The 22973-nt window shown below is 30.1% G+C and overlaps 1 protein-coding gene across 7 annotated transcripts; it reads right to left on the bottom strand.

Annotated features, from left to right (window-relative positions):
* Positions 1 to 11: 11 nt before the first annotated feature.
* Positions 12 to 22196, bottom strand: LOC107454794 (isoaspartyl peptidase/L-asparaginase). Of its 7 annotated transcripts, XM_071184354.2 has the most exons (7): positions 21827 to 22022; positions 21336 to 21567; positions 20440 to 20790; positions 19010 to 19152; positions 14635 to 14795; positions 6644 to 6873; positions 12 to 581 (listed from the first exon to the last, which is right to left on the bottom strand). In XM_071184354.2, the coding sequence occupies exons 3-7, from the start codon at positions 20753 to 20755 to the stop codon at positions 361 to 363; spliced, it is 1071 nt and encodes a 356-aa protein (XP_071040455.1). In that variant the 5' UTR covers positions 20756 to 20790; positions 21336 to 21567; positions 21827 to 22022; the 3' UTR covers positions 12 to 360. The 7 variants fall into 7 exon arrangements, with proteins under 7 accessions (XP_071040455.1, XP_015927584.1, XP_015927583.1 ...); XM_016072098.5 differs by lacking the exon at positions 21336 to 21567 and having other exon boundaries at positions 20440 to 20640; positions 21827 to 22196; XM_016072097.5 differs by lacking the exon at positions 21336 to 21567 and having other exon boundaries at positions 21827 to 22085.
* Between the last annotated feature and the right edge of the window lie 777 nt (positions 22197 to 22973).

Below are 22973 nucleotides of genomic sequence, written 5' to 3'. Positions count from 1 at the left end.
ATTGAAAACACTTTTGAACTGATTGAAACTTTTATTAAACATTTCAATGGACTTACAATTTAAAAATAGTAGACTGACATAAATTACAAAATGAATCATTCCATGCATATCTAAATCATCTAAATAAGATAAATTCAATTGCCACGTGTCATTACTAAAGCTTGTAAACAGTTAAGATGAAAGTTAGATCCAGCAAAGTAAATCACTCTTTTACTTAAATATTAGAAGGAAGGCAGAATAAATAATTATGTATATGATATAAATGGGCATATATCTCCTATATATAGTTTTCCAAAAATAGCTCTGCTACAATATTTGCAATTCTTGTAAAAATTCTAAAAGTTCTTTTATAGTTTTCTTCTATGGTGAACAGTCTATTTGTACTACATCTGATATATCTTCATTGGGTCTCATACCGAAATGCAATATATTACCTTTCCTATAGGCCCATGGCATCATGTCAGTCGTAAAGTGAGTACCTATTTCTCCATTGTTGCTAACACAAATAGCACCACCATAGCCTTGAACTCTGTTTTTCATGTACTCCAAACCAGCAACAACAGCATCTTGCGCAGACATGCCTGTTATAATGAATCAAAATGTCAATACAAGTTCTTCATAACGCTTTGCATTATGTAGAATTTTGTGCCAGAGAGATCAGAGTTACTCAATTTATTTATTAGGACTGGTAAAATATTTCAATGTTTTATTGTGGGTTAATAAGATTATTAATTTGGACAATCGACGTAATCTTTACACAAACAAAATTGTGGTACTCAAAAGAACTTTCTGATCATTCACAAACTCTCTACAATGAAAAATATTTTGAGCCTAAACTTTGTTAAATATAAAGTTTATATGAATTTTAATTGAAATATTTATTCGTGCACTAGTGATTGTAAAATATTGATTTAGATAAATTCACATATCATTGCATTAACCAACTAAACATGACAATATATCCGTAAAGCAGATCAATAATGCTTTAAAATAGTTTTTTAAATACTTTAAAACACAAAAATATGCCCTTAAGTAATTATTAATAACATTAGAAATAAAATCCAACAACTTTATCGATTTTGATTTGCTGCAGAGATTATTAAGTTAATACAGTATATGGAGAATTATGTGAGATCTCTTTTTGCATATATTTAAAATAAAGATAACTTGGTCAAATATTTGCATTACTTATTGTTCATCAAAATAATTTATTTTCTAATCCATTATATATCTATTGAACTAAGTTCAATAGAAACTAAGAAACCTTTATTGTACAAGTGTAAAAAATGAACTGTAATTTAGATTAGCAATTAGCCTCACTTGTGGTCTCAGATAGATAAATATTATTGTACTATGAAAGTTTTATAGTTACTTACAAATTATCATGTTGACCATTTTTGCCAACATCACACCAAAGTCACTTTGATATCGTTCAAATTTATTTTAATATAGTAATTGAGTTAGTTATATTTGTGTTTTGTCAATTTCTTTATAAAAAGAAATTGACAAAACACAAATATAACTTATTGCATGCAAAAAAATTAAATATTTAAATTTGAACCATTTCCAAATTTATTTTCAGATTTGGCATAATAAAAAAATTCTAAACTATAGCAGTTTAAATATAACAAATGTTTTGTATACTAGTGAAGCTTCATAACTAGTGTTTATATAAATTTACTTTACAAGCAGTAAATCATCTTTACAGGCAGCAAATAATCTAAACACAAATGCTTAGGAAGTTGTTCTTTTATGCTTTGTATGCCTTTTTATAACAGAAAAAAAGTTCTCTGATTCTTAGGAAAAAATTTTAATTTTGCAATTTACTAAGTATAATGTAGATGTAACATGTAGCTTTAAAACATGTATAATGTAGCTTTAAAAACAAACCAAAATTGAACGAATTTCCTCAGTAATATATTTTATCTCTGATTTGCAATATTAAATTACTATGAGATCAAGGAGTCATACTCAACTAATTTACCCAAAGTTGAGTGATACACATTTATATGCATAGAAGTGTAATAAAATGAGGCTCATCAACAATTGTAATTTTTAATCGCTCTATCTGAAACTTTACAGAACTTGGCTTAACAGATTTTAGTAAATGACCATAACATACAGATAACATGAAGTGCACAGTTATAAAATAACTATACATGACTCATTTTAAAAATTTCTCTCTGCTATATTCGTTCTAAACAATAATGAGCATAAGAGTTTTGATACTTAGTATATTTTAATGCTCATAAGAATCTTTTAAAGTCATGCACATCTACGTAATAAGTTACATTTTGAGCTTATTCATAAAAAGTGAACTGTAGAACTAATCATAATTATTATTTTTAAAATGGTTAAAATACAAATCAAAACCAAGTTTCAAGCTAATTATTGAGACAAATTTAAATGCACATTAAAGCCAGTATTTAATTGGGTTGACGAAAAAAAAATTTGATTTTTTAGTGTGATAAAAAATCAGATTTTTTTAATACAAAAAATAAATATTATCTATTCTGTTTCAATATGTTTTGCCATTTTACTGGTAACTTCAAAATCCTATGCTCACAGAGCTTCTAGTTTGCGGCAAAAAAGTCAACTGAATAAGATTTGAAGTTATTACTGAAACTTTTTTCATTTAAAAAGTTTTGTAAATCAATGATAATCTGTTGGTGCAAGGTTGGGACTATAAGGGTCACTTGCCAAGCTTCAATAATTCTGTACATGTTGCTGATTTGTTTGCCAATTCTGGCCTTTTCTCTTTGATTTCTTTCTCCGCTTTCATAAGTTTGTCGCCACTAAACTGCTGAGTTAATTGTTTGATTGCTTGAAAATAGCTCGAAATACACAAAAACTTTAATCCCATTTTATTGACATGATCTTTTCCTGATGCAATTCAGCTTTTGCCATGGTTTGTCCTGAACCATGAATATTATTGGATATTATCCATTTTTCATCGCCAGTGACATTCTGTATTTAAAAAAAGTTCAATTGCATTGCATTTAAAAAGTGTATAAAAAAATATTAACTTGCTGTGTTAAGTGAATTTCTTTCAATTTGAGCTTCTTAACAAGTCCAAGGTGATTTTCAATTGTTGTGTGTGATATATTTAACTGTTCTGCAATCTCTCGTACAATTATCTGACAATTTCATACATATGGCTTTCATTTTGTCATCATCAACTTCAGAAGTTCAACCAGAACGTAGGTCATATTTCAGTAAAAAAATCTCCGGAATAAACATTTAAACCAACTCTGATATATGCATTCTTTAAACACTCAATACCATAAACTTCAGAATATAACTCCGTCTACTGTTGCGAACCAAAATTACTTTCTTGCCAATCCAATATAAAATGCATCAACAGATTGACATAAATTATCCCAAGGCTTCTGCATAGTTAACAGTTTTGAATAACTTCTCATCTTAGGATTGGATTTTCACTTACTATGCTTAATCTTAACTTATACTTAATAGTTCATTATACTTAATCTTAATAGTTTGAGATAACAGACCTTTAAAATTGAATAATTAGTGCATACCATAACTTAAGTAAATAAATTAGCATATTTTCAGTTACTACATACTTTCAGTTTAATCAAAATCTGGAAAATAAAAATTGAGCTTAAAGTCTGAGTTTAAGAGAAATTTAAAATTTGGGTTTAATGTGTTTTCTGTATTTTTCAACATATACTCTAGAACAGTAATTCTCAACCTTTTTTTTGTGGCGGCACACTTTTAAAGATTTCGAAAATTGACGGCACACAATGAAAAAAATTAGTTTAAAAGTTGTTTAATTACCTATAATGCACTGTGTTAAATAGTTTGTTATAATAAATTTGAATGTGAAATAAAATAATATGTACTACAAAAGCACATTTAGTAAGGGATTAATTATTTCTTTCGACTAATTTTTTATTAGTTAGTAACAGTTTTTTTTTTGCTAGTTATTAATTGTTAGCTTGTTTTCCATAGTTATTAACTGTTAGTTTTTTTACATTCATTACTATTATTTGTGATTTCTTGTTAGTTAGTTTTTTGCTAATTATGTTAGCTTATTTTTTCTGCTAGTTAAGTTATCCTTTGTTAATTTGTTTTTGTAACTATTAATTGCATAGCTTACTTTAATGATTAGCTTTTATTTTCGCTTGGAAGTTAGTATTTAGCTTTGTTTAGCCTTTGTTTATTAATAATTTTAATAGTCATTAAATTTCCTACTAATTTCAACATTATTTAAAATTGTGTGTCAAAGACAATTTAAACACTTCCTTCTTATTTTAAGATTGTCAGAGACAAGACAATCACCCACAAAGACATGTTCACGCGGTTAAAGCGTGGAAAAATTATAAAAAGTATATATATAATATTATATATCTATACACTTTTCTTTAGTTTAAACTTTACTTGTAATAAAAAGAGCATTAATTTTTATTGTATCATTTCTAATATTTGGCGGCACATTTTAAGAATTTGGCGGCACTCAAAAGTGCCGCGGCACAGTGGTTGAGAATCACTGCTCTAGAATTAATTGAACAATAATAAGTGCATACCATAATTTAAATAAATAAATTAACATATTTTCAGTTCAATCAAATTCTGGAAAATAAAAATAGACCTAAAAATTTGAGTTCAATGTATTTTTCACCATATACTCTAGAATTAATTGAACAAATAAAGTTCTTGAACTCATTTGCATTTTCTAGCATAATTACATATATTACTGTTTAACACACCAACGGTTTCACTAATGAGCAAATCTATAAAAAAAATCCATTTAATCATGTGGAGACAATATTTGCTATTCAAAGAAGAAATTTGGTAAAAGTACAGAACTGCCAGAAAGTTTATAATGATAAAAAATTTTTGAATGCAGTTTCATAAGTTAAAAAATATAATTTGTAATCACTAAATAGTTCAATGAAATAAAAATTTTAAAAATCTTATCTTTCGTTATTATTACTAGTGATGTAAGAATTACACATTATTATTGAAAGATTTTCAGATTTTTCAGATCGATAGGAAATCAAAAGTATTAAAAATCATTCTTTCCATAAACTATCTTTAAATAAATATCTTTAAATACAATTACATCTGAGTACTATGAAAATTTTTTCATTTGACAAATAGTCATTCAGGATATTTTATTGTTTAGCCTTGCCAACATAACTTGAGTTAATTGATGGTTTATCTGTATATAGACCCATACTTTGTTCAAACATTTTTATGAGAACTAATATTTTGTGCAACAAAAATTCTATTTCATTCACATCTGATTAGTTGTATTTTAAAAATATTCCATGAAATTCACTTACAAAATAAACATTTTTTACAAGCAAAGTTTCACTAACGTGATAGCCAACTCTAATAATGAAACATGATATACATTTTTACAACTATACCTGTTTGAGTATGATGTTTTGTAAAATTAATTATTGCACATTTAAGATTAAAAAAATTACATACTAATACATATTTGGTCACCAGCGGATACAAAAGGGAGGTGGTATTATGGTCTGCGATGTTAAAGACTGGGGCCTTTGTTCTAAATTGCTGTTAAGCTCAACACAAACATTGATTACATTCTTCTGGATAACAGTGTTTTTTTGATATAGTGACAGTTTTATTGATTGAAACCCTAGTTACTTCTAGGGTTACAATACTAGCTGTCACATTGCAAAATTTTCCATGCATTGATATGGTGATCATGGGGTCAACAGAATGAACTTCAGGAGTAATTGTGAGCCTAACTCAAAATTCCTGAAAATTTCTTGAGTAAAATCATCATAATTACGCATTTCAAAAAAATTTATGTCTTCATAAATTTAAATCATTGATATTTTCCAGCATAGTTTAAACGAATAATTATGTATAAGTTTACTTTTATCTCTAATCACATTTATTATTCCACCAGAAAAAAATATTTACAAATGAAAGAGATGCCAAGCATAAATAAAATTTAAAAAAATATGAAGTAGGTGGACTTGGAAAAAAAAATAAAGATTAAAAACTTCTACATTATTTTTATAACAGCGAAAAATATTTTTAAAAATGTCCAACCATATCAAGTTATTACATTCACACATAGCAAGATAACATGTTCTGAAATATTTAGCTACAGTTAGGCATTGCAACTAACTAATACTTCCTGTTTTAAACTTATATGGTAATGCAATTTTTCTGCTTATAAAAATTTTTAGCATAATAGAGAAAAGAACATAATAATAATTTAGATTTGAAATTTATATGTATTTCATTCTGTATACATTTATCCAGTGCATCAATCTACCTTTTATTTTTTTACTCAAAAATAAGGGATTTAGGATATGTTCGGTGTTTAAGTTGACAACCGATATCAAACATGTTTACAGCTGTCCTTATAAATGATTTTTTGAAAAAGCAAAATATTCCAGTAAATATGGTAAATCTATCCTGGAAAACAGCTGAAAAAAATTCTTAAAGCCCCAAATACTAAGAGAACAACATTAAGATATAACATTAGTTTTTTAAGTACTATTAACACCAACAATACATTTATTTTTTCAAAAAAAGTATAGATGAAGATTTAAACTATTTCGTAAAAAAAAACAGCAACAAACACAAACATGAATAAAATGCTAATCAAATTTATTGAAGGAAACATAGTTACCCTGTTGCATAAGCCCCGTAATATGACGAGACAAAGAAACTCTCATAATGGTCTCTCCGTGTCCCGTAGTTGAAACAGCACCGACAAAGTCATCAGCAAATCCACCAGCTCCAACAACAGGGGTATCACCCACACGACCAGCGCGTTTGGCAGTGATTCCTCCCGTTGAAGTAGCACAGGCTACATGACCAGCTGAATCAATTGCAACAGCTCCCACTGTATCATGATCACTATTAAAAGATTCACACTTTAATGGAAAATTGCAAAATGAGGGAGACTAATTGAAAAATATAGAGGAATAATACATTCCATACAAAATTTCTTCTTGGTCTAGTCATTATAAAACTGTCTTACTATTCTGAAATTATATGTTTAGTCCAGTGGTCACCAAACTTATAAAGCTTTTAAGTTACTCTACTGTTTATTGTTGAGAAACTGATCTGAAAAGTTTCCTTGTTCCTTGTAATATTTTGTAATCGCCCTGACATACTTTAGGATCCGGGAAAGTTCACTGGAAATAATAACTGCAAATAATAATCAAAAAATAGTCTTCTCAGCCGTCCGCTCTGCTATCTCGTTATTCTATTGGACGTTTACCATCGTCCTTCTACTTCCTTGTATTCCCCTATAAAAGGGATGACACAATTGTAAAACCTCACTTCTTAGCTAACAATAAAAGCTTTTAAGTCAAAATCGATCTCATGGCCTATTCCGTTTATATCATTATTTCTCAACAGCAGAGCGTGGTTTACCTCAACTGGGCCCCTCTTGCTTAATCTTCCGTTTTGACTCCGCAATGAGAGCAGCTACCGTAACTGGGTCGAAACTTCTTCCACTGGAGGGAGATTAAGGTAATGACTCGAAAAGACAACTTCATTCTTTGAGAGAAAGGATGTTTACGTAACCTAGCCTGGAGGAAGAAGCTATCCTCATCGTACACCCTCTGTCCCTCAACTGATTGATTGGAATAGAAGCGTGCTGAAAGAGAAAGTAATCTGCCCTCTCTGAAAGAATCCTGAGAAAAACAAGAGTAAAAGAAGCCGTTTGCGAAGATGAATAGACCAGAAGTGCTGATGCAAGTACAAAGGAATCTTGGAATTCGGGATAGTAATTCTGGAACAACGATGATAAATTTATTTGATGGAAACAATTATCCTATGTGGAAAAGGCGAATCAGAGCTGCCCTGGAAGCCAAAGATTTGGATCAATATCTGGATGAAGAGCCAGCAGAGACTGATGCAGAAAAACTGCGGGGCAAAAAGGCCTACGCAATACTAGTACAGTATATTGGTGATTCTGTACTATCAACCCTTCATGCTGAAGAGACTGCAAAGGCCATTTGGAGCAAGTTGAAAGCTCAGTACGAAGAAGGAAGCAAAGGAACCGTTAGCCAAATCCTTGCCAGGAAGAAACTGATGACGGTGAAGAAGATGCGAGACGTTCCAATGCGGGAGCATTTGGATCACATCTCTAGGCTGGCTGCTGACCTAAAATCATCTGGAGCCACTGTAACTGATGACGACTTGGTGGTGTATATCCTGATGTCGCTGCCAAAAGAATACGAAGGGATAAAGACTGCCCTGGAAAACCAGCCTTCCCCTGGAGTTTATGGATTTGATACTTTGGCTCATGTCCGAGCCAGACTGATAGATGCTGAAGCCTTGATGACAGAATCCAGAAGCGAAAACTCTCCTCGCCGGACCAAATGTCTAGGAGATGCAGCCGCTTTCAACAGTGTAAACAAAAGAAATTTTTTTTGTACTGCATGCAAGAGAAAAGGACATTCAGCTCGTTTCTGCAGAACCAAAGTAGTCTGCTACCGCTGTGGACAGCGTGGTCACTTTCAAAGAGATTGCTCACGCAACAGACCACGGGAATCACCACAGGAGAATGCGTCTTCTGCTGTGACTTTCGCGGCTGGAGAATTTAATGAAGAAACCTTCATCTTGGACTCAGGATGCACTCAACATATGTCTTCTAGAAAAGAATGGTTCACCAGACTGAGACCGCATACAGGAGTTGTAAAATGTGCATCGAAGGAGGACACTCTAGAAATAACTGGCATCGGCGACATTGAAGGAAAAACGTCTAATGATAAGGAAATAATTCTGAAGGATGTCCTTCTCGTTCCAAGGTTGAATGGCCAGTTGGCAAGCGTAAACTGCATTGAAAATGCAGGTTTTTCCATTGTCTTTGAAGCTGAAAAAGTCGTCGTAATTTCTGAATCGGAAAACATAAAATTTGCCGATAAGAGAAGCAATGGCCAATACATTTGTGACTTTATTCCAATTAAGGCAACCGCCATGAGTGCCACTGCACAAGAAAATGGAATGCTGTGGCACCGTCGTCTAGGTCACCCCAATAAGATAACGCAGAAAAAGATGTCTTTTCCTATCCCGCACGATTTTTGTGGAGTATGCCCAGCTGCTAAGCAAAGTGCGACCCCAATTGGAAAAGGTCCAAGAGGAAGAGAAACGACTCCTTGGAAGACTGTCCATACAGATTTATGTGGACCCATTACTCCTGAGACCCCTTTAGGAGCCAAATATTTTTTGACTTTCACCGATGACTACAGTCGCTTTACTGAAGTCAGACTCTTGCGAACCAAGGCCGAAACAGCCAAGGAACTGATACATTTCCTCAAATCGCACCCATCGGTGACAAAAGTAAGGTGTGACAACGCCAAGGAATATTTTACGACAGAAGTAAAAAGTTTCACCAGACGAATGGGGATAACCTTGGACCCTTCTCCACCATACGTACCGGCCCTAAATGGAATATCGGAAAGGGTTAACAGAACCCTAGTTGAAAAGGCACGAGCAATGCTTATGGATGCAAAACTTCCCAAGACATTCTGGGGATATGCAGTACAAACTGCAGCTTATCTAAAGAACCGGACACCCAGCAGATCCATAGGAAACTCTACACCATTTGAACTGATCAATAAGAGAAAAGCAGAACTCAAATATCTAAGAGTTTTTGGAAGTGAAGCCCATGTTTTAATACCTAAATCTCAGAGAAAGAAAATGGACAGCCGTTCAAAGAAGATGGTTTTTATAGGATATTCAACCATGGGTTATCGACTGTTGGATCGACAAACAAACCGCATAACCATCAGTCGAGATGTCATTTTCAACGAGCATCGTAAAGAAAAAGAAATTCCTTTCACAACAATCGAATTCCCTGAGTTGGAAACTGCCATGGAACAAGAAAGTGAAAACACGGAAGAATCTCCATCCGCTGACCCAGTGACCTCACCTGACCCCACCGAGCGGACACGCCCCACGCGAGTGAGGAAACCCCCTACTAGATACCCCAATGAGGAAGTTTACGCAGCGATGACGTCTGCGGAAGAAACTCTCACTTTCAATGAACTTTGCTCCCTGACCGCACCAGAACAACTACCCTGGAGGCAAGCTATGACGGAAGAAATCAACTCCATGAAGAAAAATGAAGTGTGGAAGTTGGAAGAACTTCCCCCCAACGTAAAACCAGTTTCGAGCAGATGGGTATTAAAGAAAAAGGGAAATGGAAAGTATAAAGCGCGCCTCGTCGCCCGGGGATTTCAGCAGAAGCAAGGCGTTGACTATAAGGAAACCTTTGCCCCCGTAATCAGCTATCCAGCTCTACGCATGATATTTATTCTCATCTTACTACAAACTCTGTATGTTAAAGTTCTTGATGTGAAAGCTGCATTTTTAAATGGTGACTTAAATGAGAAAATCTACATGACTCAACCAGACGGTTTTGATGATAACTCCGGAAGAGTTTGCAGACTTTTCAAATCCATTTACGGATTGAAACAGTCTCCAAAAATGTGGCACGAAAAGTTCTCAGAGCTAATGACTAAACTGGACTTTGTAGCCATGGAACATGAACCCTGCATCTTCATCAGGTCTGTAGATTTAGTTAATATTTATATTGCCCTATACGTGGATGATTTGTTAATCTGTGGAAATAACTCGCTAGAAATTAACAAAATTATTGATATCATGACCAATACCTTTGAAATGTCTAGATCTGGTAATTTAACTCAATTTTTGGGTATAAATATTGAACTTACTGATAATACATTCTCAATGGATCAGGAATCTTATATTCTGAAACTAATTACTAGATATAATTTAATGGATGCTAAAATTCATGACCTGCCTATTCAGCCAAAGGCTACTGCGGCAGATTTTCAGAATGGTGAAAATTTTAATTGTCCCTATAGAGAACTAATAGGCTCACTTTTATATTTGGCTTTGATAACCAGACCCGACATCTCATTCGCAATTAATTGCCTGAGTCAACATCAAGAAAAACCAACCGAATCAGCTTGGAATAATTTAAAAGGTGTTCTTAGGTATCTTAAGAAAACCTCAAATTACAAATTAACATACATAAAGTCTGAGAGTCTTCCCAACCAACTATCGCTTTATGTGGACTCAGACTGGGGATCGGATTCAAAAGATAGAAAATCGATAACAGGATACTTTGTCAAATTTTATAACTATCCCGTCATGTGGAATTGCTCTAAACAAAAGGTTATTGCTCTGTCATCCACTGAGGCAGAAATCATCGCCTTAAGCAAAGGCTTACAAGATCTTATATGGTTGAAAAATATTTCAACAGAAATTGTTAATCAAAGTTTAAATCTAACCATATACGAAGATAACATGTCTTGTATTAAATACTTGTCTAATGATAACAATCAGGGAAGACTTAAGCACTTGGATATCAAACTTAAATTTGTTAGGAATGAAGTCAAAGAAAGCCAAATAAAACTGAAATTTATCTCCACAAACTCACAGATAGCTGACATATTAACTAAATCCTTGGGAAAAACCAAGTTCTATCAGTTTTTAAATTCAATTGGACTTTTGAATAAAGACTAATTTTTTTTAAGGACCTATTTATATTATTGTCCTTAATTTGACTGTTAGTGATCAACCTTTTTTTTTATATATGTCAATTGCCAGAGTTATCTGTTTATGTTAACAAAATAATTAATGCTTTTGTTCAAAATGAAATGTACTTTGTTAATTAACATTTTAATTGTTTGCATTTATATTATATCACATATCTGTCATTACCATGAGATTGAGGGCGGGCTTCTTGAGAAGAACTGAAATTGTTTTTATCCCGTTTAACCATTTTTGCAGTCTAGTTTTGCATTTAACAGTTGTCTTTGAGCTCAGTGCGATTAAGGGCGGGTGTTGAGAAACTGATCTGAAAAGTTTCCTTGTTCCTTGTAATATTTTGTAATCGCCCTGACATACTTTAGGATCCGGGAAAGTTCACTGGAAATAATAACTGCAAATAATAATCAAAAAATAGTCTTCTCAGCCGTCCGCTCTGCTATCTCGTTATTCTATTGGACGTTTACCATCGTCCTTCTACTTCCTTGTATTCCCCTATAAAAGGGATGACACAATTGTAAAACCTCACTTCTTAGCTAACAATAAAAGCTTTTAAGTCAAAATCGATCTCATGGCCTATTCCGTTTATATCATTATTTCTCAACATTTATAAACCCTACTACCAACAAAAACAACAATACATTTTTCTTTTCAACAAAAAAAACAACAACATACATATAGTTTATTAGCAAAGTAGGGGAATCAATGTTAACCAACTGCAGCGACCTATTGATAATGTCACCGGCAGCTACTAATATGGCAATTCAAATCATAGGTGATCTACTGTCAGAAACCACTAAATTCTCCATTGTATTCGATGAAATAATGATCATGGGTCCATGGGACCACCCATTCATCTGCCATTAATCCATAACAGAATGACAGCATGATCATTCAGTTGGAATGGTACAATAAAGGTTCGGGTGTGACGGAATAATTTTGCATTCTTACTTTTTTACATTTTTAAGAGTTAAGCTCCACATAGAATTATTTAAAGTTTGACACACAAAATGTGATTTTTAGGAATGAAACACTTAAAAAAAATTTTAAAAAAACAAAAGGAAAGAAATGAAAGGAAAGAAAGGAATTAAAAAATGTATTAAAAAAATGTATTAAAAAATTTATTAAAAAAAAAATAAGTAGATTCTTGTAATTTAGAATCAGTGGCTGACAAATTACAAACAGCTAGTATTCGATGAAGGAAAATAACAAAATATATTGAATAATGGGCATTATTATTTAATATTGATGTTTATTTTTCTGAATTTTATTTGGATAATAGCTGCACTTTTGAAAAACGTTTTAAAAGATATTTGAATGATAATTTTTTCCCCTTTTGAGCAACAAAAGGCAAAAATACTAAACAAAATTCTGTTTAAGGTTACTAGGGCTTGTAGCACAGTGCAAGATCATTTTAGTAATTACTTAGGTTTCCTTAAATTATAGTAACTAAGACAATTTTGAAAGCACTATTAAAAATCACACTAATTTTACAATGTAAAGAATTTGATAATTTAGAGCTTAATTAGTTTAACCATATTTCAAAAATAGCACATAATTGTATGAGAGTCACAAGCAAAAAAGAACCTAATTATTGACCAAAATATTTAGACCTCGAGAAATTCCAATCACATTTTTTAAAAAAAAAAACAGTTTGAAAAAACACATTTGACAAGAATAATGGAAGAATAAATAATGTGATATTTTGAAGAATTTCAGAAAATTGAATTTAAAATGAACATGGACATCAAAAATATTTTTACGAACACCCTTTTCTATTGAAAATTGACTCCTTCATGAGTTTTGGTAACATGAATTGATGTATGCATCTCTAAAATAGATCTGTTGAAGGCCCACCAATTTTCTCAACTTTTTAACTTATTTAGTAATAGATAATTTATATACTTTAAGAATGCATAGGTTAGAATCGATCTCTAACAGATGCATTTTATTTGTCATTTAGCATCTTTCATTTCATTATTTAATCCTTTTATTATTATAAAATGAAGTGTTTTTCAAAATCTTAATCATGTTTTTTCACTAGGGTCTTAAATTGTAATCGAATCAATCTCTATCACGATTTAAATTATAAGATTTAAATTGCAAAATGCAGCTTGTAAGATTTAAATCTTGCAATTTTTGCAAATAAAGAAGTACTTGATTACAGCAGGAAATTTGTTTATTTCTCTGTTAGCATAACACTTTTTAAGAGGAGGGGGCCTTTATATTTTTTATCTAACTTTTTATAGCTTGACATGTCTAAATGACTTTTTTTTTAAAAAAAAACTAAAGGATTTGAAAGCTATTGATTGCAAAGATTGATTACAACAGTTTGATAATGCTTGCATACATAATTTGCATCATTTTCTAAAACAATGTTTTAAACCAGTACTTAACTCCAAGTTCAGTAGGACACTCATGTTGAGTCAAAGAAACTTAATATTTTTAGAAATCTTATTTAAAACAACAGTTTAATATCATATGGTATTTGAAAAAAATTATGTTTTCTTTACTTATTTGATATTTTTAGTAATTTTTCTTTGAAAATTATAAACAAAAAAAATCTATATAAGTTTAACAAGTTTTTTTTTTTTTTTTAAAGAAAGTGAGAGAGAACATATACAAATTAGATTCAATTCCAGCCCATAATTTTGGATTTTAAGTTTTGTATAACCACTAAACAATAAGTTTTAAGAGAATTTACTATCCAGGTTGTCTTTTAATAATTATGGCAATAATTAATAAGGAAACTATTCGGAGTTTTAATATTAACAGGACAACATAAAAACAAATTTCAGAAATCCATAATTTTCTATCAAAATGCTTTCAAAAAACACACATTTAAGATGTTGTATAGATGCCTAACAGTGTAAAATTACACCGTAATAACAAAGAGCAGAAACCAAATAACAGCCAAACTACATTCATTTTTTTTTTTTAAATTTTAAAACTCATTTTAGGCAGTAACTAAAACATTTCAAATTACCATATTATATATAAGAAGTTATAAATATTATACATAAGAATAACAGTTAATATACAACTTTCTTTCTTTATATTTTGCAGCACAAAATATAAAGAGCTTACTTTAAGGTCATAGATGATTGTACAGCATTTGTAAAGGTTTTGTATTGTTGTAGTCTTTCTTGAGCCCAATTAGTAACTAGTTGTTGAGACTGAATCAAAGGCATCCCAACCATTTGAGCAAATTGATGAGCTCCAGAACCAATCATAAGAACATGTTCACTCTAAAAGAAAATAGACATTTGTTTATTTTTAATATGTTAAACAAACCATTTCAACTACTTTATAATAACTAAAAACAAATCTTTACCTAGTTCATACTAAATAACTGAGATAATCGGATAAGTACTTAAATTTATAAATGTATCCACAGTAGTGTTAATCATTTGCATTAATTACATGAAACCAATGCTTGGTAACAACTCTGTTTTTAGTAAAAAGTCATTACTTCTAACATATTCTTTGTGCCTAAATTTGAATATGAAATGCAAGGGAAAAGAAACTCGGGAATACTATAACAATTAAGAGCTAAATAATTCATTTTTAGCAGAAGATTATTATTTATATCCACTTACGTTAGCTTTTATAATTATACAATGTCCTATGATGCAGTTCAGAATGGTAAGGAAAAATAACCAAACTATGGATGGTTAACCACATAAAGCTAAGTACAGATGGTGCTAGGGGTTAAAAATCGCCGTAAGACTTCAGAGTTACTACTTCCGATTGATTTTTACGCCTAATCTTTAAAAAGTGAGCCATCCAATATTACTATACTTATAGAGTAAACACGTTCTTTCAATTTAAATCTCAGCAAAACTAACAACGAATGAATTTGGGAGACTGTAAACATGCAATAGTGCTATCCGAAATAAAACAAATGGCAATGTTTTACACTAATATAGCCAATTAAGGGATAACACTCAAAACATGACAAACAATAGAGTTCTTCTGGTGTGAGGATGTTTGTCATTGTTTATATTCAGTCAACCATCCATTAGAAAGTATAAAAAAAATGCATAAAATATTATCCTTTTACATTCTTATTTTCAGAATTTTTTTCAGTTCAAGAATTGATCAAAAGTCTGACTTATCATTGTGTTATTTTTCAAAAGAGGCTGTCACAACAAAGAAATAAAGAGAATTTCAGAATTATTATGTACACATAATTCTTTTCAAAAGTAGCAGCAGAATTATTTTAGGATATTCATTTATAAGAGCAAAGATGGAACCAGTTTAATGCATGCAAGGGTGTCATAATATTTACAAACATTTATTCTCAATAACTTTAATAAGTTTTGCCGTTCCAAATGTTATTTTAAGTGGCTAAATATGTAACTTTCTTGACAGCTCACAACAAAACACTTTTATAAAAATCTTAGATGCAGAAACATTGAATCAAAAATGATTAATTTTAAATACATTTTCTGAAAAATTTTCATGTTTTTTTTAATTATTAATTTTTTAAATAATTTTAATATTTTCTTAATTACTTGTTATTTAAACATAACATCTTTTTGATATATATTTTAAATACTTTCATATTTTATAAAACTTGGCAGAAATCTTATTTCTTAACCTCTTAGAGAAATAATTTTACAATTTAAAACTAAATTGTTTTTAAAATGTTTTGATGAAAGGTCTTCTTACAATATCTTCTACTATAACTCATTTTAAAAATAGATGCAACCATTAAAAAAAATTTCATTCAAATTATATAACAGCATCAGAAAGTAGTTTCAAGAGTTAAGCAAATAGATACTTATAAAAAGTTTAAATATTTTAAGTAAACTATATTACATGCACTCTTAATGAATTTAAGGCTGTAAACTAAATTCTATTAGAAAAATAGATAATATATTATAAATCAAAAATGTTACAATTTTCAATGCAAACTGTAATGAATGTAACCGTATCAGAGGAGGATCAGATCACTCAGCAAAATCATTGGATGGGGCAACTGAAAGTTTTTTTTTTTTTTTACTATAATAAATAACCAAAATTTAAAGGAACTACTAACAAACTAATAAAAGAATCTTTTTTAAAAAAATTAATAAAACATAGAATAACCACAACAAACTGGAAAGTTTAGAATGCAAAGAATCAATTTAATTTTCTCTATGAAACTGTTTTAGCATTTTCAACTAAACATAAATATACATCTTTTGGTTTAAAATAAACATTTGAATCATGTTTGTTTTTGCCAATCACTGGTTTAATGGTTACTGTACTGGACTACGGGGCCAGGTGGGTTCGAATCCCACCGTAGGCATAGATGTAACTTTCTTTTTGCGTTCTATGTCCTTTCTTCTGTGTGATTGTGTGAACCGCCCTATAAACGGGTTTGTGGTTGTATGACAAGGGCGATGCTACTCCACCGCCCTGACTTAGCCACAGGTGCCTACTGGGTAACAATAAGAGAGTAGCAATTCTGAGGCCAATGGGAAATAGACCAAAGTGCCCGCCATTAAAAAGAAAAAAATCATGATCAAAGTTTTATCAATTGTTTCAAATTTCTCAATAAAATTAGGATTTCTTTGTTATAATTTAAATGTTTTCTTCCTTTGAATAATTTATATATTTCATCAGAGTTAAAAACTTCAAATTGAAAAACATATATATATATATATTTATAATTTAATTGAGCTATTTTTAAATTATTTTTCAGCTAGAAGAGAAAAGCTGCATTTAAACATTGTCAAGGGTCTAAACTAAGACTTATCATGATACTTTATGGGTAATAAATAATTTTAAGTCAACATTTTGTAACTTTTAAACCCTTAATTAATTACACAGCTTAAAGTATTTTGTTGAGCAAAATAAGACGTGCCAAGATACTTTATGTGTAAAATATTATTTTACAATGATATTTTGTAAAACATAAAGTTTTGATTTAACATACACAACACATTTAACAAAAAATTATGAAAGCAGTTTCCTTGTAATTTAACCTTTGATAAAAAATAGTCTGGCAAGGTTGCCACTGAAATCTCTAAAAAAAATTCACTGTGTTTTTCCCGTAAATATTATAAACAATTTATTAAGAGAAAATACGTAGTCACTATGCTCTTGCTTTAGTTATATTGGGTTAGTTATACTAGTTTTAATTAAGTGCTGGAAAAATTTAGAGAAATAAGGAACAGCTCAACATACTTAAAACAAATAATGCTATAGTAAATGAAATAGTTTAGTATAGCTGAAATATCATCCTTACATATCCCATAGATTGCGCTTTGAGTGATCTACAACTTTCAAAAGACGAAAATAAGAACTAAAATTCCCTGTATTTTCCCAGTTCGCTTGGAAAAACTCAAAATTTCCAGTTATTTTAGGGGATTTTTAAACTCCCTGTATTTCCCAGGCTCTCCCTGTTCTTCCTGTGGAGTGGCAGCCCTATCTGAAATGCATTGTTTAAAAAAAATTTTAACTTGTTAAGTTTTAAAATTTTACCTCAAAAAAAAAAGTTATATTAAATGTTAAAAATAAGAGCCAAAAACATTAATTTTATTATAAGTTAGAAATTAAATAAAGAACTTTATTGACTTTATTAAATTTTTAAAAAAAACTTATAAAAACAAAAAAAGCAATTTCATAAGTTAACATTGTACAAAAAATTTTGGAATTTTAGGAAGAGGCCGTAAGGCTAAATTGGGCTTTAGGACGAAATAATTAGCACATTAATTCAAAGAAACTCTTAGCAAAACTAATTTAATTTATTCAATTTTCTGAAAACCTCTATTTGAATTATTCTACGTTAAATAAAAAATCTGAAAAAGGTTTTATAAAACTCTCAAAAATCTTGCACTTAATTTTTTCAATAAAAAACACTTGTCAATGGAGAAGAAGACTATTTCAATATTTTTAAATGTGCATAAATTAAATCTTCTATTTATAATAAATTCTTCAACAACATTTGCTTTTAAATAGCATAATTTTAATTTTACTTTTTTTTCTTCAAATTTGTGAATTAGAATTTCTGAAATTAGGATTTCTATGTTCTTAGATGCTTTGTCAACAATTTATTAAAAAAAAATTTTTTAAATATTATGTAATTTTTATGAAACTTTTAATTTATATTTTTGTTAGAAACAATGGATGCATATAAATCATTTGGCCTTTGAGACATCTACATTATAAAAAAAAAAATTATGAACTACATAGGTAATAGGGTTGACAGGTGCTCAGCTCTCTTTTTAAAAAATTTATAAATAGTTGAAAATTAAAAACAAAAACCAGCAGTATTTTAGTTTATTACAAATATTCCCCAAGATAACACAGGTGTTTTAAATGAATTTTTTAATCATTTTTATATATCGGTGAGCAAAAAAAAAAAACTCTAAATTAAATTTGCTAAGCCAAAAAACATACATAAAAAATGAAGTTTGTTAGTGGTAGAAAAATTTTGCCCACAAAACAGAGCAAGAGGTGAGTGCCTTACTTGTTCCATCACTCTTCTAGCAAGAGAGACTGGACTAGAAACTCTTGCGACTGCACCAACAGCACCAGCTTTCATTCTAGTGCCTTCCATTACAATTGCATCCATTTCTACATCACCATTTATAGTTAAAGATGATCCAAACCCTATAAAGTACAACAAACATTTTAATACATCATAAAAAGTATCTTAAAAACAAATGTTTACAAAACACAAGATACTGGAACAGTTTTACAAATCATCACTGCTAATGGAATTCATAAGAAATTTAAATCATCTAATTAAGCCAATACCGCTTGAGACAGGTAATCCCATCATAGAACAGTGTCAGCTGTGCAATTATCATTAAAGATTTGCAAAAATTTCAAAAATAGTAATTTTTCATTAAACTTTCTGAATTTAAACTATTAAATATGAAATTGTCCTTTCTGTTTTAATCGTACTTTAATAAGTCTCAATAAAATCATTTTAACTCTTATCTTAAAATTTGTTTCATGGAACATCATTAACTGCCATGAATCCATGACAATTTACAGTAAGGGCATATGCACTTAAGTATTTGGTACAGTGGAAGATCTTTATAACACAAAGCTTGAGATGGAAAGTTTATTGTTTTATAGAATTTTTTGTTATAGATCATTTCACCTACCGATAAACTTGTCTACGACTAGAAGTATAAGTACTAATGGCAATATTAGCTTAGAACAAATCAATCTTAATATGTTTTTAAATATTTTTTTAGATACAAATACTTTTAAACAAAAAAACATACATTTAAGTATTCCTTATGTACATAAAAAATCAAAATTTTCCAGATCATTAGAGGTAATTACAAACAAATTAATCAGTTCTCATTTGCTTAAATTTTTAATAAACTTCTTAATTAATTTTTTAATAAACCTCTAAATTACTTAGATTCAAGCCTCTTAGTAAAGAATTAAAAAGTTAATAGTTCTCGCTTAGTTACATCAATTTCTTGACTACAATTTCCATTGTTTAAACTCGCAAAGTTGATGTAGTTTATGGAGAATTGTCGTTCATAGAATTGCGTCATATAGATCTTCTATTGGATTAATAAAGAGAAAAATAAATTTTCTGCATTATACTTAATTAAAAAAATATCAATATTGGCTTGGCTATTGAAATTGTAAACTCCTAGCATGTAATGCAAAAAGTTAATAGCTCTTGTTTAGTTATATGCATTTATTATTCTATAACTTTCACTATTTACATCCAAAAAAGTTAATATGGCTCATGGAGAATTGCGGTTTAATGAATTGCATTATAAAGGTCTTCTACTGAAATTCCATCTCAATTCGAGACTTGAAATCATTATTCTGCATAACAAGTTTTAACCTAACAAATTCAAAGGATCAACAACAAGGATAATGCAAAAATTTGGGCAGGTAAAAGATTCTTAAATTTTTACGTACCTGCATTAAAAACAGGGTCATCCTCCATTACTTTAACAGCAGCTTCAACCGCATCGAGAGCCGTACCTTCAGGTGACAACAGTACGTCATAACCTTTATTAACAGCACGTTTCACGCCTTCTATTTTCAGAGGTTGAAAATCTGGTGGCACAGTTGCTGCTCCCCCGTGTACTACGATAACTGGCATCATTCTTCTTTTAACTGTGGGTGAACGAATGTGTTTACGAGCAAACCGAGGAGAACTACGTGGTGACGGACAAGGAGAAGAACGAGGAGAGTTCAGAGGCGATGGACGAGGACGTACCGAGGTAGACATGTTAGTATAGTTTTAGTAGGTGATTGAGGTGATAGCTGAATGAGAAGAGGATGAAATTGGGAAGGATAGAGAGAAAGTAGCTTTAGAATTTTTTAAAAAAATAACATCAAAAGTTTTGAACAATATTTACAAAAAGCAAGAAAAAAATTTAAGGTTTAGAACATCTATTTCATTAAGCAAGCAAAATCTTCTTAAAAGTAAGCAAAAAACAGAGTTAATTTATTTTAATTAATAAAATATAAGGACTTCATTTAATAGTTCATCATTTCATATATAATACAATTAATAATCTATAACAATTGTTAAATTGTAAAAAAAATCATCACAAAAAGATACAATTTTAAATTTTAGCACATGTTTTTAGTCATATGCATAGAACAATTATATCAATTGAATTTTCAACTAGTACTGCTCAATAAAATAATGAGGGAAAAAAAAGAAAATGCCGGATAGTCAATCAAATTAATAAAAAATTTTTAAAAAAAAGAGAGTATAGTAAAATTAAAAAGCTATAAACATTTTAAACCATTACAGAATTTTTTTTTTTAAATTTAAATATGAAATTTAAATTTTTAATTACCTTACACTAGAAGTTGCTGAAATTAAACAAGAAAACGGAGATCGACATCAATTTTACTATTAAAACTACAAATTCAACTTTAAAAACTGATATAGAAAGTAAAGTTAGTATGGTTAGTTTAAAAATAACTAATTATTATGTGTGTTAAGTAACTGCATCGCTCCAGATTTTAAGATACGGATTGATACATTTAATGAACATTCCTAATGATTCACAATTCAGTAACACCAACCTATAATCAAAAAGAGGAAAGAGCTATTTTAAAAATGAATATTTGAGCATCAGAAAATAAACAAATCATTCACACCTTAAAATAAAAAACAGTAGGTAATATTGCATTTATTAATACTCATAAACATTAAAAAATTCCTACAAAATAATAACTTGAAAAGCAAAAAAAAAGATAATAAGGAGTTAATTTTTATCTTTTTCATTATCACAGGGGGGAAAAAATCAAATGAAAACAGATAATAAAACTAAGGTCTGCTTACAATAAAGTTAATGTTTCACAATATCTTCTAGTTGATTTTGCACTTGCCGAAACTTCCTTTCTAGAAAATTTCGTTTTTGTTTTAAATATTTTAATCTCCACTCTTTAAGCTTATAGCCACAACCAACTCCAACAAAAAAGGAAACCGAGATAATAATAAATAAAGATTTTTCTGAAACAGTAACTACCATTGCTTTAATGATGTCGATAAAAATTATGATATAAAAATCTCAAAAACCAAAAAATTTCCGAATAATTATGCCAAAATTTTCAAGACCACCGTAGCCCAGAAATAGTTGGCATTTAGCTTGGTTGCTTAGGAACCATTCATACTGTTAATGCCATCAAGAGAAGAAGGCAACTTGAGAGGGAGGGTGGCACCTCACGGTCGTCAGACCTAAGAATTCGGTTTTTTGTGACGGTCTTATTTGTTTTCGGTCTTATTGATGAAAAGGCATATACCCTATATTAGTCCCTAATGCTAATTAAACTAGTTGATGATGCTATTGATGATGATATAAAATGCAGGGAACTTATGGTGTACTAATTGACTGATGCTAATAAGCTATATACTAGTAATAAGCTATAAGAATTGTACCGCTGTAATTGCTTTGGATTTCCGCATGACTTAAAAAAAATATATATTTTTGATATGACATTACAATGCGCGATTTTTAAATTAAATTTTAATTGATTTATAATCACTTTTTGACTCGCTTTATTTTTACCAATATCATCATAAATCCAATAGTTTTTCGATCTTTTTTTTTTTTTTTTTTTTTTTTTTTTTTTTTTTTTTTTTTGCAGTCATAACTATTGATTTCCATGTGGCTTTTTTAAACCTATTTTTATTTAGTACGATATTAAAATTCGTCATAAATCGCGCATTTAATTGATCAATTTTTGACGCACTTAATTTGCGCCTATTTTATCCTAAATTTAAATGGTTTCTTCTTTTTTTTTTCCCCCTAAGGTCGATATTGCTATGCTTCGCCACGTGATTTTGAAAAGCCCGCATTTTTACAGTTTATACAGTGTTGCTACTTTACAGGTAGAACTGGGAAAACCTGGAAAATACAGGGAATTTAAAAAATCACCTAAAATAACAACTGTTCCTTATTTCTTGAAGTTTTTCCAGCAATTAAAAC

This window comes from Parasteatoda tepidariorum, chromosome 3 (assembly GCF_982258835.1).
Source record: "Parasteatoda tepidariorum strain Cologne lab strain chromosome 3, Ptep-v5.0, whole genome shotgun sequence".
Taxonomy (NCBI): domain Eukaryota; kingdom Metazoa; phylum Arthropoda; class Arachnida; order Araneae; family Theridiidae; genus Parasteatoda; species Parasteatoda tepidariorum.
The sequence above is the reverse complement of the archived record's forward strand: the minus strand, read 5'-3'. Positions and strand labels throughout refer to the sequence as shown.

Coding starts and splice junctions, on each gene's coding strand:
- LOC107454794 (XM_016072097.5), bottom strand. CDS start 20,755: ATGTCTACCTCGGTACGTCCTCGTCCATCGCCTCTGAACTCTCCTCGT. Junction 14,796..19,009: donor CTAGAAGAGTGATGGAACAA/GTAAGGCACTCA, acceptor ATTTTCTTTTAG/AGTGAACATGTTCTTATGAT. Junction 582..6,643: donor TACGGGGCTTATGCAACAGG/GTAACTATGTTT, acceptor TCATTATAACAG/GCATGTCTGCGCAAGATGCT.